General features: G+C 55.1%; 1 protein-coding gene across 12 annotated transcripts in view; it reads right to left on the bottom strand.

Annotated features, from left to right (window-relative positions):
- Window positions 1-4104: 4104 nt before the first annotated feature.
- ENTPD6 (ectonucleoside triphosphate diphosphohydrolase 6) overlaps window positions 4105-14140 on the bottom strand; it is a 30478-nt gene continuing 20442 nt past the window's right edge. For 5 of the 12 annotated variants that reach the window (XM_017945090.3, XM_017945088.3, XM_017945098.3 and 2 more), the window contains 9 exons: window positions 13520-13608; window positions 12703-12782; window positions 12038-12102; window positions 11776-11886; window positions 9462-9563; window positions 7820-7960; window positions 6682-6738; window positions 5515-5627; window positions 4105-5334 (listed from right to left, as the gene is read on the bottom strand). In XM_017945090.3, the coding sequence (XP_017800579.2) occupies window positions 5236-5334; window positions 5515-5627; window positions 6682-6738; window positions 7820-7960; window positions 9462-9563; window positions 11776-11886; window positions 12038-12102; window positions 12703-12782; window positions 13520-13608 (857 nt within the window). In that variant the 3' untranslated portion in view covers window positions 4105-5235. The remainder of the gene's footprint in view (window positions 5335-5514; window positions 5628-6681; window positions 6739-7819; window positions 7961-9461; window positions 9564-11775; window positions 11887-12037; window positions 12103-12702; window positions 12783-13519; window positions 13609-14140) is intronic. The other 7 variants (XM_031656509.1, XM_031656508.1, XM_017945099.3 and 4 more) reach the window with 4 other exon arrangements.

Genomic DNA, 14140 nt, shown 5'->3' with positions numbered 1-14140 from the left:
TGAGCACATGGCCTGATGTGATCAGTAAACATTCCTCTGGAAACACTTCCCACTTTGGGAGGCAAGGTGGCCCACTGTTTTAGGTGTAGGAAGCCTGCAGAACCAGGTCTCAGCGGGTCCAGGTAAGTCCCCAAGCTCCTGCAGGCCTGCTTCTCTCTCGGTGGCAGGATGGAGATGCACGGTACCTGCCTTGAGGCTGAGCATTCAGTTCAGTCTCTGACCACACGACACACAGTCCAGTTTGCACCATGCCTGACACACAGCAAGCACTCCATAAACACAATTACCGTTATTCATTTACAATTAAGGGGGAAAGAAGTAAGTATGCTTACCTGACCATGATTTTCAAAATCATTTTCAAGGCGAATCCAAGAATCTGATGAGTGTGAAGACACTGGAAGAACCTGACTCTAACCTCTCATTCACGCAGGCTCCTTTCTCAAGCACCCCGATGCCCACAGGTGAAGGGGCACATCCCAAGGACGAGCCCACCTTAGCCCTGGACATCGTTCATTGCGTGAGTGAGCAATGCTTGAGTGAGAAACCCGACAGCAGTGTCCCCATAACTTCTGCTGCCCCTGGAGCTACACGGCAAAAGCCAGTGTCTGACAATCCTCCAGTAATAGTGAAGACACCTGTCGTATTGCTGTCCAGCCAAAAGCTCCTTGTTGCAGGATGAACAGCCCGTTGTTTCAAACATGCCCCACATCTCATGGCCTCCACACAGGTCATATTAAACACCTCTACCAGAGACTGCACGCCCAAGTGTGGCTCCTCAAAGACCTTGCCGAGGGACTCTGCCACTGATGGCTGCGACCCACACGCTCTTGAGAGCTCCCTCGTGGAACTGCCTCATTTCTATCGTCATCCTTGATTTTTTGAGATGGAGTCTCAGTCTTGCTCTGTCACCCAGGCTGGAGTGCAGTGGCGCAATCTCTGCTCACTGCAACCTTCACCGCCTGGGTTCAAGCAATTGTCCTGCCTCAGCCTCCAGAGTAGCTGGGACTACAGGCATGCACCACCAGGCCCAGCTAATTTTTTGTGTTTTTAGTAGAGACGGGGGTGTTTCACCATGTTGGTCAGGCTGGTCTCGAACCCCTGACCTCGTGATTCACCCACCTCAGCCTCCCAAAGTGCTGGGATTACAGGCATGAGCCACCGTGCCGGGCCATCATCCTTGATTTTATCCAAAAATGGTATTAACCTAGTCTGAATATCACATTTGCCTTTTTTTTTTTTCTTGAGACGGAGTTTCACTGTTGCCCAGGCTGGAGTGCAGTGGCACGATCTCAGCTCACTGCAACCCCTGCCTCCTGGGTTCAAGCAATTCTCATACCCAGCCTCCCTAGTAGCTGGGATTACAGGAGCACACCACCATGCCCGGCTAATTTTTTTTTTTTTTGGTATGTTTAGTAGAGACGGGGTTTCACCATGTTGGCCAGGGTGGTCTCGTACTCCTGACCTCAAGTGATCCACCCGCCTCGGTCTCCAAAGTGCTGGGATTACAGGCGTGAGCCACCATGCCTGGCCACATTTGCCTTCTGACGACTCTGAAATGGTTCTAAAAATCAAATTCAACCTGCAACAATGATTTGTTGTGCCTGAACATATTTAAAAATGTTAAGGTAGGGTGCAGTGGCTTATGCCTGTAATCCCAGCACTTTAGAAGGCCCAGATGGGCGGATCACCTGGTCAGGAGTTCAAAACCAGCCGGGCCAAGACTGTGAAACCCCATCTCTACTAAAGATACAAAAATTAGTTGGGCCCAGTAGCAGGTGCCTGTAATCCCAGTTACTCAGGAGGATGCGGCAGGACAATTGCTTGAACCTGGGAGGTAGAGGTTGCAGTGAGCCCACATTGCACCACTGCACTCCAGCCTGGGTGACAAAGGGAGATTCTATCTCAAAAATAAATAAATAAATGAATAATTAAAAAACAAGGCCAGGTGCGGTGGCTCATGCCTGTAATCCCAGCACTCTGACAGGCCGAAGTGGGTGGATTACCTGAGGTCAGAAGTTCGAGACCAGCCTGGCCAACATGGTGAAACCCCATCTCTACTAAAAATACAAAAATTAGCCAGGCGTGGTGGCACGTGCCTATAATCCCAGCTACTCGGGAGGCTGAGGCAGGAGAATTGCTTGAGCCTGCGAGCCACAGGTTGCAGTGAGCCGAAATCAAAATTGTGCCACTGCACTCCAGCCTCGCCAACAGTGAGACTCTGTCTCAAAAACAAACAAACAAAAAGTTAAGAAACTAAAACTATAAAAATACCTTTTGGTTAACTTTTAAAACTATCTCTGTGGAGAAGCCTTCCTAATTATGACATGAAACTTAGAAGTCACAAAAAGATAAATTCTGAACACATCATATCACAATGGGCTAATTTCCTTAATAAATAAAGATCTACAATTTAAAAAATGATGATAATCTTGTAGAAAATTGGCAAGGGATATGAACAGATGTTTCACAGAAATACAACTTAGATATACCAGATGAATTAGATCCATGCACATTAAAACTATCAGTTATCATTTTTCTAAATCTGCCAGAATGGCAAAGATTAAATTGGCTGCAGCTGTTAGGACATGGGGGCGGCCGGCACCGATGCTTGTCCAGTAGGATTGAAGGCAACGTGGCGACGTCTGCTTATGCCCTGAAACTCACTGCTCTGCGGTCCTGCCATCCAGACACGGGCACTGCAGGACTGAGGCAGCTCAGTGGGCAGCAATGGGTGCTAAGTGACCTGGGGTACGTGGGCTGGGGTGGCGTTGGGGTGCGTGAGACCTGTCTGAGCTCGTCAATGCACACATCCTCTGAGGGAACAGAATTTTCAAGCAATCCTAGTTTGCTTCTTTTACGATGTGCATGTGTAGCTATTTTTGACAAATGAGAGCCTACTTCATTATCACAAAAGACACTCAGAGAGAAATGACTTGCATAATTTGCCAGGCCCAGAAATATTCCATGACTTATTTGGTGCACTTTTGGAAAACTTCCAGTTGTTTGCCTTTTTCAGGCATGAGGTCACCGACCTTCTTTAAATGGACCAAATTGATTTTGGCTTTACCTTCATGCGTTTGATTCTCAGCCTCCGGAGTTCTTTAAATATTTAAGCTAGTGGATATTAGGGAAGTGAAGGTGCTGGCGGGGACCCAGCCCAGACCGGGGCGGTGAGCGTGGGGAGGATAGGCCTTGTCATGCCCGCCAGAAGCAAGCTTCCTAGCCCTGGTCCTAATGCGACTTTTGACTTGTTGAGGGACCATCTCTCCTGCGGTTTCTCAGCCTGTGTCATACGCTGACCTCCAGACCTCTTCCCCCAAGGTTTACGTTTTGAGGAGACTGCTAGGCAGAGAATAGCTGGCTGCAGTTCTCTGAGGGGTTCATTCCTGTCCCAGGGTCTCCCTCCAGCCTCCAGGGTTGGGGCCGCACTGGCGTGCAGCGTGGCCATCCTCCCTTCGTCCCTTCCCCAAGTGCCCTGCAGGTACACAGCTGCTCAGACCTCAGGAAGGTTTCCGCCCAGACCCCTCTCCTGCCCCTGCCCACTGTGAGGCCCGGGCTCTGGGAGGGAGGAAACTGTTCCTCTTTTCGTCTGTCCTTTCCTGCTCTGCGCAGGCCTCTACCACGTGGCTCCATCAGCATTCGCTGTACCCTGGGAGGCCCTAGGGCCAGACCCTGTCCTCCTGTCACAGTTGGTTGCGGGGGCTTCAGGCACAAGCACTCAGGGTATGGGCTGGTCTGCAGTTTCCCTGGCATGCAACACCTTTGGGACGCTTCCAGACCAAAACCAGATCCTTGCTGGACACAATGACATGCAGACTTGCAGCTCACCCGAGGTGATGTGCCCAGGCCTTGCCTGGCCATGCTGTGGGTTGCTGGCCTGGCACGGGAGGAGCTCTGTGCTCAACAGACGCTGGGAGGGCTGGGGCCATTAGCCAGACCCTTCCCCAGCCCCGGCCCCCAGGGGCCCTCCACTGCTGCGTCCTCAGGAGGGACGTCGACAGGACTGGAAATACACCACCCCGTTTGGCAGTTTTTCTAAGCTTTAGTAAACAGGGATCTCAGGTGCCAGGTGGGCAAGTACTGCTGTCACTCAACGAGAGGAAGCCCAGAGGAGGGGAAGCCCCTGTCAACCTTTTATTGGGAGTAGAACACATGAGGTTCGGCTCGTGCCGGGCACTGTACATTCACTGAAGCAGCGGGGCGGGCTCGGCCCTGGGCACCCATGCCACACTGAGCAGGACGCATGGCTCGGGGCTCACACTGTCCATGGAGGAGGTGGGGTCAGCCCGAGGTGGATGGACTGTGGCCCGAGACACCGAGAGCTTGGTTCTGGGACTGTGGCTCAGCCGACCCGCAGCACAGCTGCGTCTAAGACATGGCCCTGGCTAGGCGGCAACGGTTCACAGTAGCGATACATTCACAGGACACAGTCGGTCCTGTGGCTCAGACACAGGGGGCTCAGAACACAGTTTCTACACAAGCACTTGGCACCCACATGACAGAGACGTCACTCAAGCAGCACAGCCACAAATTGTTTACAGCAGCTCACGCCTGGCATCGCCCATGCTGGGAGATTCCCTGAAGAGTGGGCACTTGCCATTCATGAGGAGGTGTCTCCCTCCATCATTAACCCCAAACCACACAGGGTGTGAGGAGAGCAGGCCTCTGGGTGAACTCACACATTCATACCCAAGGAAGAGGCAAACACGCTCAAGTCCAGAGTTGCCAGTGGTGCCGCCCAGACCCACTGTCTCAGGGGTGTGATGGCTGTCCCTTGGCTTCCCCAGAGCAGCCAGGACAGCCTGCACCACCTCCCAGACTCTCGCAGGAAGGGGAGATCTGCCCTGGGGAGGAAACTGACAGGTTGGGAGACAAGACTCCCGTCACAGGGACACGCACGGCAGCAGCCACAGCCCCGCGGACGGGGCACGGGGATGGGGTAGGCAGGGAACCATGCTGCCCCTCAGTGTGTGCCTGTGGTTCTGTCCTGGTCCTGCCCACTTGGAGCCCAGGCAGGCAGGGGGCATTGGGCAGGGCCCAGGTCCAGACAGCCTTCTGGCCAGATGTTACTGGAAGAGGCTGATGCCAGGGCAGCACCAGGCCTTCTGCAAGTCCCAGAGTCAGTGTGCAGAAAGTGCCACCACGGCCTGTACTGTGGCTCCTCAGGATGAAGTCACGTCCAGGACAGGAGGATTTATGCAGACACTGCTGACGGGGACAGGGGTGGCTCGGCCGCTATGAGGCTGGACTCTTCTGTCTGTTCAGGGAGTCGATGTAATGAAAAATGGCCCCCAGAGCCCAGCTGGTCTCAACATTGTCAATTTTCCGAGTGAGCTTGAAAAGACAGAGAGGGAGAGGGGACCATCACGCAGACAGGAAAGGCTTGTGCATCAGAGGCTGCGGCTCCTTGGAAGCCAGGGATGGGCTGGGGGACACAACCCCAGTAACTAGAGAAGTGGTTCCAGGCCCCTCACTCCATAAAGGGGCTGGGGTGTGCCCTGAGGGCACCCTTACCTTCAGCACTTTGCTCCTGGGAAAGCCGAACTCCTGGAGTAGCAAGCTGACGTAGGTGAGGTCCATGCACGCAAAGGGGCTGCTCTGTGGCTGTGTCTCCAGGGTCCGACACACTGGGGATGAGACACATCCCTTCAGGCTCCAGGTGACTCCCACCCAGGGGCGGAGGGGCAAGTGCAGACCCCAATTCCACCCACTACAGGCATCCGCTGGCTCCGCACTCCGGATTCACAGACAAGACTGCAGCTGAGCGCAGAAGGCGCCTAGTGCACAGCACAGGCAGGTGGGCAGCAACCTCGGCTGCCACTGGGTCTGGGCTCCAAGGGGACTTCACACCTGGTGTTAGGGTCATGGGCCAACGTCTCCCAAGCCATATTTCTACATCTAAGACCCTGGACACCTCTCCCAGGTGTCAACCTGAATAAAACGTAAGCTTTCTGGGGAAAGAAAACACCAAAACCAGCTCAGAAAAATCCACTCCTGCTCTTTGAGGAAGGTCAAATCCACCAAGAACTGTCCTGGGATTATGGCTCAAAGCCTTTTCCTGCTGTAGTTGTGGATACCCAGTGTCCATGGGCACAACTGGGAAAATGACACAAAAGCTTTATAAAAAAAGCCACTTTTGCGGGAGGGGAAGGGTAGTACTTTTTCTGGAAAGATGTACAAAGTTCAGCTCTTTGGACCCACACATTGGGAAGGGCAACCAAGAGCAGGAGATGTTCGCCAAGGCTTGCTTGCTGGACCAGGCATGAAGGAGACGGTGGAGGGGTGAGGTGTGTGGCACAGGTTCTGCTGGACTAGTCACCTGCGACCCCGGGGACAGCCCTTCACCCCACATCCCAGGCTCCACTCTGCAGGGCCTCGGCTTCTTAAGGGTTGTGTGACAATCATGAACTTACTGGGACATCCCAGGGGAAATCACTCTTGGGGTTACCCTAGTAGCAGTAAAATGGCATCAGAGGAAGTGGAATCGAGGGACCCAGTTCCTCACGACCCCATGGGGGTGGGACGAGGACGGTGGTCCTTTCTCAGCTGGGGCCGCCAAGGCCCCTGCCTGTGGCCACCGTTTAGGAGGGGCTACACCCAGGAGAGTCAGGGCCAGCGCCTGCGTCACGAGCACCATGCAGCACCTGCACCTGCTGAGATGGCCCCCGTAGCATCACTCACCGTACTTGGCTGCGATCTCAAAGTCCCCCACTACCAGGCTGCCTCCCTTCTCCGCATCTGTGGGGGACACAACATCCAGTCTGCAGGAGCACCGTGAGGCTGGCGATGCCACTGAGACACGAGGCTGGCACGGGGAACGCCGGCCCGAGAGCCCCAAGGCACTGACTGGCTTCTGAGGCAGGCCTTCCAGCTGTAGACGGCCACTCACATGCTCTGAGGGCAGCTTCTGGGTGATGTGGAGTGGGGTGGGCTTGGGGGCTGAGAGGGTTACCCCACATCCCAACCCTGCAGTGTCGCCCGAGAAAGCTCACCAGGAACCCAGGGCCCCAAATTGAGTAAAATTTTAAGTTAAGAAAAATAAAAGTAGAGAAATTGAAGTGTTTCCTGAAGCCATAGCACTGAGCTCAGCAACAGTATTCTGGTTTCAGTTTCCCAAATGTAAAAAAAAAAAAAAGAAAAGTTATTGAAAAATAAAGTGAGGGGTGGTTTATTGGTGGCCTTCCACCTTGACCACCCATCTTCCACCCAGGCCGGTCAGCGGTAGCTTTGTCAGCACAGACACCCACCGGAGGCCGCGGGGCCCAGAGAGCCAGCACTGTGTTAGCTTATTTAAAACAGTAGTGTTCTTATCCTTACCACAGGCCATACGTTCTGATGTTCTCCCCATGGTAGTGACTCTGCAACCCCCTCCAAAGTCCCCATACAGCCTGACCACCACCAGCCTCAGCAAACTCTGAATACCCTTTTCCGCCCTAATCTGGCTTCCTGGGCTGTGCAGGGTGAGTCGGAGAGACTCCACATTCAGTGAGCTGATCCCTCCCACGGGGACAGGGCAGCCACCCGCAGGTCACAGGAGGCCTCCTGTAGCCAGGAGACAACGTGGGCCAGTGCAGGGCAGGACCTGCCTTCTAGCAGGAACTGGAATCAACAGCAAGTCACCAGCCACGAGGTTTTACTGAAGGGCTCTAAGAACTGATCTTTTCCTACTTAGGACGAGACGCCTTCCCAAATCTACTTCTGGCCTCCTGCTGCGATGTGGCAACAGGGTTGCTTGCCGGACACCGGCCCTCTGCCTTGGGGAGCACACGCCCTCCACGCCACCCCGAACTTCCTGCTCAGCCCATCCGGGCCCCCTTACCTATGAGGCCCACACCAGCTGCAAGGTCGTAGTAGTAGGAGAAAGCATAGAAGTCCACATGCTTCACTTCCTCCGTCCTGTGCACTCTGTTCCGAAGGACCTCTGACACTCTGGCAGCACACAGCTCGTGCAGGCTTGCCACTGGGGACAAGCACAAGGCTAGCAGTCAGTGGGCTCCGAGCACCAGGCCTCACAGCTGCTTGGGGCCCCTCCCAGGGGACTTGAGACCCTGACCTGAATGGTCAGGAAAAGGCAGGTCCAGAAGCCCCTAAGACCCCACCCCAAGTTGGGGCTTCTCCCCACACAGGTCCAAAGCAGCCCTCAGGAGCCAAGGCACTGTTGGTCCCGGGGCAGGGAGCGAAGACTGTGGGCACGAAGCAGCCGCAGACCTGGACTCTGAGGAGGAGGCTGCTGATGCCTGATACCAGCCGGCCTCTGGCCTGTTGGGACCATCTGCCCTGCATCCCCCCTCTGCCAGGCCTGCATCCCACCTCCTCGGGGGGCCTGCACCCTCCCTATGTCATAGATAAGGAAGCAGAAGCCCAGCTCCCATGGCTTAGGGGAGAGCAGGAACAGAGGACCCCGGAGGCCAATGGACCGTGTGGACATCTGAGGGCGCCTCTACACCCCACACCTTGACCCGGCTTCCCGGCTTTCCCAGTCCTGCTCCACCAGGCCCCGTCCTTCCGAGTGCTTCCAGGGTTCCCATGGTCCATAGACCCACGCTCTGACCCTTTGATCTCATTTCCTCCTGCTGTCCCTCGCCAAGCCACACCACTTCCTCCTCGTTCATTAAACACAGCAGCTGCCAGAGGGCCCCGGTGTGTGCTGTTTGCCCGGCCTGGGGTGCTGCTGCTTCAGATCTGTGCAGTTCCTTTAAACCACCTCCTGTCTTAGATCCCATGTTACCCCACGAGGCCGTCCTTGGCTGTCCTAGTTACAGCTGCAGTCGCCCTCTCAGACCCCCACCCCCATGTTATTTCTCCTGGAAGGCCTTTCCAATGAGCTTCACTGTCTGGCTCCTCCTGTGGAACGCAGCTGCGCACTTCTGCTGTGCCTGATGCGGCCCCCCCAGCACATGCACCAGTGGGTGACTGAGTTGGAGGGACCTGTACGGTTCCTGAAGGCACGCACTCCTCATGCTGAGTGCCCAGTCTGGGAGTGGTGTTTGAACATTTCTCTCAGAAGAAACTGCAAGGGTGCAGAGCACCAGAGCCTGCCCAGGGCCAGTGGACAAGAGTGGGCTCCATGGCCTCGAGCAGGATAGGTAGGAGCAGATCCTCCCTCACTCCCTCCCGGCACAGCACAGAGTGCCTGGGCTCCCAGCCCCAGTCCTGCATCTGAGCCCCGAGCTGGTCCAGTCCTTCCTCCCTGCAGGCCTGTTAGGAAATCAGCCCTCAGGAGGAAGCTTCTGGTGACAGTCAGGGGAGTGTTGAGCAGAGGCAGAGGGAAGGAACCAGCTCTCAGCACAGGCACAGGCCCCTGCAGCCGAACCACCTTCACTTCCAGGGCAGGTACAGGCTCTTCAAGGAGAGGTCAGGAGCCTCCTGTGGAGCGTCCCATGGGATGTGGGAAAGGCAAGGGGGAGAGGAGGCCGCCAGTCTCTCCCGCAGAACCCAACAAGCAGCAACCTTTCCCATACCTGCTTTCTGCCCCGAAACCCTGTATGTGACTTCTGCGTGTTCCCACTCTCCTTTGAAACTGGGAGACAAGCAAGGGCTGACCAACTCCTTTCCATCCTTAGCTGAAACAGAGATTAAAAAGGAAAGAGAAAGGAAGGTATATCACTGCCATGGACTAGGGCCGAGCCAGGAGTCATAGAGGCCCTGGCTTGACACTGGATGGGGGAACCTGAGTGGCTTCCAGGTCCACTGGGAAGGCAACACCTCCCTGGGAAGTGGCAGCAAAGCCTCTTCAGCCAGGAAGCACACCGCTACCAGGACCATGCCCAGCCCATGGCCCTGGGCATGTTGGGTGCCAGGTACTGGGCCAAGGGCTGTTCAGTGAAGTGTGACAACAGTCCTCTTAGGAGGGGAGCCATCATCTCCCAGTTTTATAGGTGACTGAGGCAGTGAATAGCTGGTAGGTTGGTGGCAGGGCCAGGACAAGTGCTGCCAGGTGCCACCATGCCTTGAATGGAATCTGCTGCTCCAATACACACAAGCCGGGGGCTCAAAACCAGCAAACAAAGCATATTGGTCCCAGGGCTGGCCCCAGCATCAGGCTCGAGGACAGCAGGCTGCTGTCCCACCAAAAGGTGCTGGTCCCATCCTTGGACTCTGGCCTGGGCCTGCTTTCCTTGATGGAATGGGCAGGAAATGGTGGCCTCAGGGTAGCCTTCCTTTTCTGAAGCCACTGCAAAAGCATCCCAGGCTGCTCTGCTGGGGCGAGGCCATGTGGAAGAGCGCCCAGGCTCTAGATAGCCGCCCAGCAACAGGCACGTGCACAGACCCAGTCTAGACAGCTGCCCCAGCCGTATGCACCTGCACAGACTCCCAGGACCCCAGCGGGGGGATCTAGACTGCCACCACAGCCACAGGCACGTGCACAGATCCCCAGAACCCCAGCAGAGGTGCCACCCAGATGAGCCTGTGTGGTCAGCCATGAGATTCCAGCCGTGACTGCTGTTTGCTGTTCTTTCACTCTACTTGGGGGGGTCTGTTATGCAATAACCAGTAACAAAACAGAGAGACTCATTCTCCTGGGTCCTCACAGCCCCCAAGTGTCCAAAACAGGCACTTTGTACAGCCTGACGAGGAGACCTTCTTGCTGCTCTGCTGGGTGGGAGACGACTCAGTGTCTGAACCGCGACTCCCTGGGAACCACAAGGGGCAAAGAGGTACCTGGCTTTTCTCATTGGCTAAATAATAGGTGTTTTTTGGTCCCAGAATAAGGGCTGCAGGTGTTTCTGAGACATAGACATGGTTTTTGTTTGCAACAAAAGAAATACCATTATGAAGATAAACACCAAGATTTGAAAGAAAGAACTGAAGTAGGGCATGCCTGGGAGAATGAAAATTCTAGTTGAACAACCTACTCTGTCAGATACCAGGCCCTTGGAAGAGGTGGGCAGGGGTGCTGGGCCAATGGGGCACTGGGGGCTGAGGTAAGGGCATTTGGCGGGAGCACACGTGGGCACTGCTGAGCGCCTCATACACACATCAGACACTAAGGCCTTGGGAAGGCCTCTGTGGCCTGGTCAGTTCCATCAGGGAAGATAGGTGCCACCAGCCTCAGGGCTGTGCCCCCGACCCTGAAGCAGACCATGGCAATCCTGAGATCTCCTAAGTCCATGCCCGTTGTGATGCCCATTGTAAGCAGCAGAGGCCCTGGCCCTGATGCAGGCTGCGTCCCCAGGCCAACTCCACATCTCAGGAAGGGCCAAGCCCACATTTCATGACCCTTCGCAGAGCAAGGGAGGAGGGATGTTCTTGCAAGGCTGGAATCATGAGCGAGAGAGAAAACCTTTCCCGATGGCAAGAGCCGAGCACCCACCCCACGGCCCTCCTGTGCTGTCTGAACAAGGTTCTGTCTTCACATCCCTAAAGCTGGCTCCCAACGTAGGGAATGAGTGTGCAGTTCCCTGGTTCCCTCAGTTTCAGCTCAGTGCTTCAGAAGGGATTTCACCAGCATCTTTTAAAAAATAACTTGGGGCTGGGTGTCATGGCTCACGCCTGTAATCCCAGCACTTTGGAAAGCCAAGGCAGGCAATCATTTGAAGGCAGGATTTCGAGACCAGCCTAGCCAACATGGTGAAACCCCGTCTCTACTAAAAATACAAAAATTAGCTGGGTGTGGTGGTACACATCTGTAGTCCCAGCTACTGGGGAGGCTGAGGCATGAGAATTGCTGGAACCTGGAAGGCAGAGGCTGCAGTGAGCTGGGATCATGTTACTGCACTTCAGCCTGGGTGACAGAGCGAGTGAGATATTGTCCCAAAATAAAGAAAGAAATACCTTGGAACGTGGACAGGTACACCACCACCCTGGGTTCCTGCCCCATCAGGTTGCCACCAACAAGATCTGCAGCACAGCCCTCCACTCGCATGCCCTGGCCCGGCCGGGTGCCTAGCGTGCAGCAGGACAGCAGTGGGGCGGAAGGGGAGGAGGGACCTCTCCCCCAGGGCCAAGCTGCCGCCCTCCCGAGGGGCTCCTCATTCCCGCTGACAATGGAGGGCAGAGACTGCAAGAGCCGGCCCGGGGCAACATGTCCACTCACCAGGCTGCCCCTCCACGCCGCCCAGGATCGCCAGGCGTGCCGACATCAGCCCGAGCCCGAGGTAGCTGTGGGAACGACACCTTAGTGAGGGCAGCTGCCATGGCAGGTACAGGGCACGGCAGGCTCACCTCTGAGACCCAGCCCAAGTGGGGAAGGGGGAGCTTGCAGCAAGGCAGTTAGTGAGCTTCTCTGCTCCTTCTAAAAGCCTCTTTCTGTCAGTTGAAGAAACTTAGCTAATTAATTCAACACACGAGGGCCTATCATATGGCAGAAGCTCATCCAGGAGCTGCAGACACTGTGGCGAGTGGGACTGACTCGACCCCAGTCTGGGATGCTCCTGCTTTGTAACAAGAATCGACTGAAGCCTGCACATGGCAAAAGGTGGCCCGGAACACTCCTGTGCAGCCCTGGTTCCTCCCACTTCTCAAACCTTCTCCAAAGCAGAACAGAATAAGCACACAAGGAGGAATATGCTATACTGTAGACAAATTAAAGGACAAAGGAGGACAGAGGAGGTGGGAGGAGGAGGACAGAGAGGTCTGGGTGGATTCCCAGCACAGGAATACCAGGATCTGCCATCCATGACCTCAAGAGGGCCATGTGAGGCCCCAGGAGCTACACACCCGCCCCATGGCGCCTCCCCACGCCTATTCCCGAAAGCAGACCTGTAGGAATAGAGTTTGTAGGTCCTGTTAAACATCCGCAGTGCCGTCAGGTAGCCGGGTGGGGAGGCCTGCAGGGTGCCCTGGGGAAGAACGAGGGTAACTATGCTTGCTGCTGGTCTTTCTAGAAAATTCTCCTCCACCCACTGAATTCATTTGAAAGAAAGGGGATGGTCAGGTGCAGCCAATTAAAGGAGCTGTTCACTAGGTTGCTGGTTGCGAGACAGGAGCAGGCAACAAGGAGCCAACATCCCAGTGAAGAACGGTGCCTCCTTCCCACAGGCAACCCCTCCCATGCTGACAAACACGGCACAGCCACGACGACGATCATATCAGTACCTACAAGCCCACCCTACCATGGAAAACTACCCACAACAGGAGGATGAGTGGGTGAGGAGGGAACTGTTTTTAGAGCAGCAGACGCCTCAATGGGAAGTGTTTTCATTGAAAAGGTTGGAAGCTCCCTCCCAACCTACGAATTGGACGAAATCTTCTTTCTGCTCTTGCTCCTTTTGGAACCTTGAAGGGCAGGGAGGCAGCACTTCACACCCTCTAGCCCAAACGTTTCTAGTTATTCTCTAATTTATCACCCCTCTAAAGACCAAATTTCTGTTTTTGGCTTTTTTCCTGGTGGAATTAAAACTCCAAGCCAGAAACATCATCTGTGAGTGAGTCCAGCTCTCAGACGAGGAAATGACCGCAGGGGTCCAGAGGCCTGGCCAACCCCACCCTGCAGCACCTCAGCAGGCCCCACCCTGCACCCCCATGTGGGGGGTGGCCTCGGGGTGGGAAGAGCGTGTGGTCGGCAGGGGCTCGTTACCTCTACGCGTGGCAGGAAGGCAATCTGAGTGGATCCTCCGCCCAAGTCCAGCATGCCCACGCTGCTCCCTCCTGGAGTTTTCAAGCTGCCTGGAGCACAGCAAGCAAAAACAGCACGGGGCATTAGTAAGATGGCGAGAACAGCAGAAAAGCCAGGGTGAACGCCAGGCCCTCAGGGGAAAGAAAAACAAGACAGAGAAGTAGCTCAACTATTGACAAATCTCCATTTAAGGATACACTATACATCTAAGGGACAAGAGTAATGGCTCCACCAGCTGTGGTTTAATTTGGATCCTGACGGAACAGCACGAACCTTCAGGGGAGATACTGAAACTGCCGTATCAACTGGGAGGGAGCCCGCTCGCCTAGCTCCCAGGAAGAGCTGGGCCCTGCTCTGATCAGCCCGTCTCCACTCCCCAGAGCATCTCAGGCGGAGGCTCCCAACCCACCTCCTAACATTTCTATCCCCCAAAGTGGCAAATGGGCAAACCTGACAGGAAACTTCTTTCCTTTTTGTACGTACATCAGAACCACTGCTCTTTCCCATAATTCCAGCAAAGGGACAAAAATCCACATGCGCTAAGAAAACTGACTCCTTGTCACTTGTTTCTAAAAACAGATG

Source organism: Papio anubis, chromosome 16 (assembly GCF_008728515.1).
Source record: "Papio anubis isolate 15944 chromosome 16, Panubis1.0, whole genome shotgun sequence".
Lineage (NCBI taxonomy): Eukaryota > Metazoa > Chordata > Mammalia > Primates > Cercopithecidae > Papio > Papio anubis.
The sequence above is the reverse complement of the archived record's forward strand: the minus strand, read 5'-3'. Positions and strand labels throughout refer to the sequence as shown.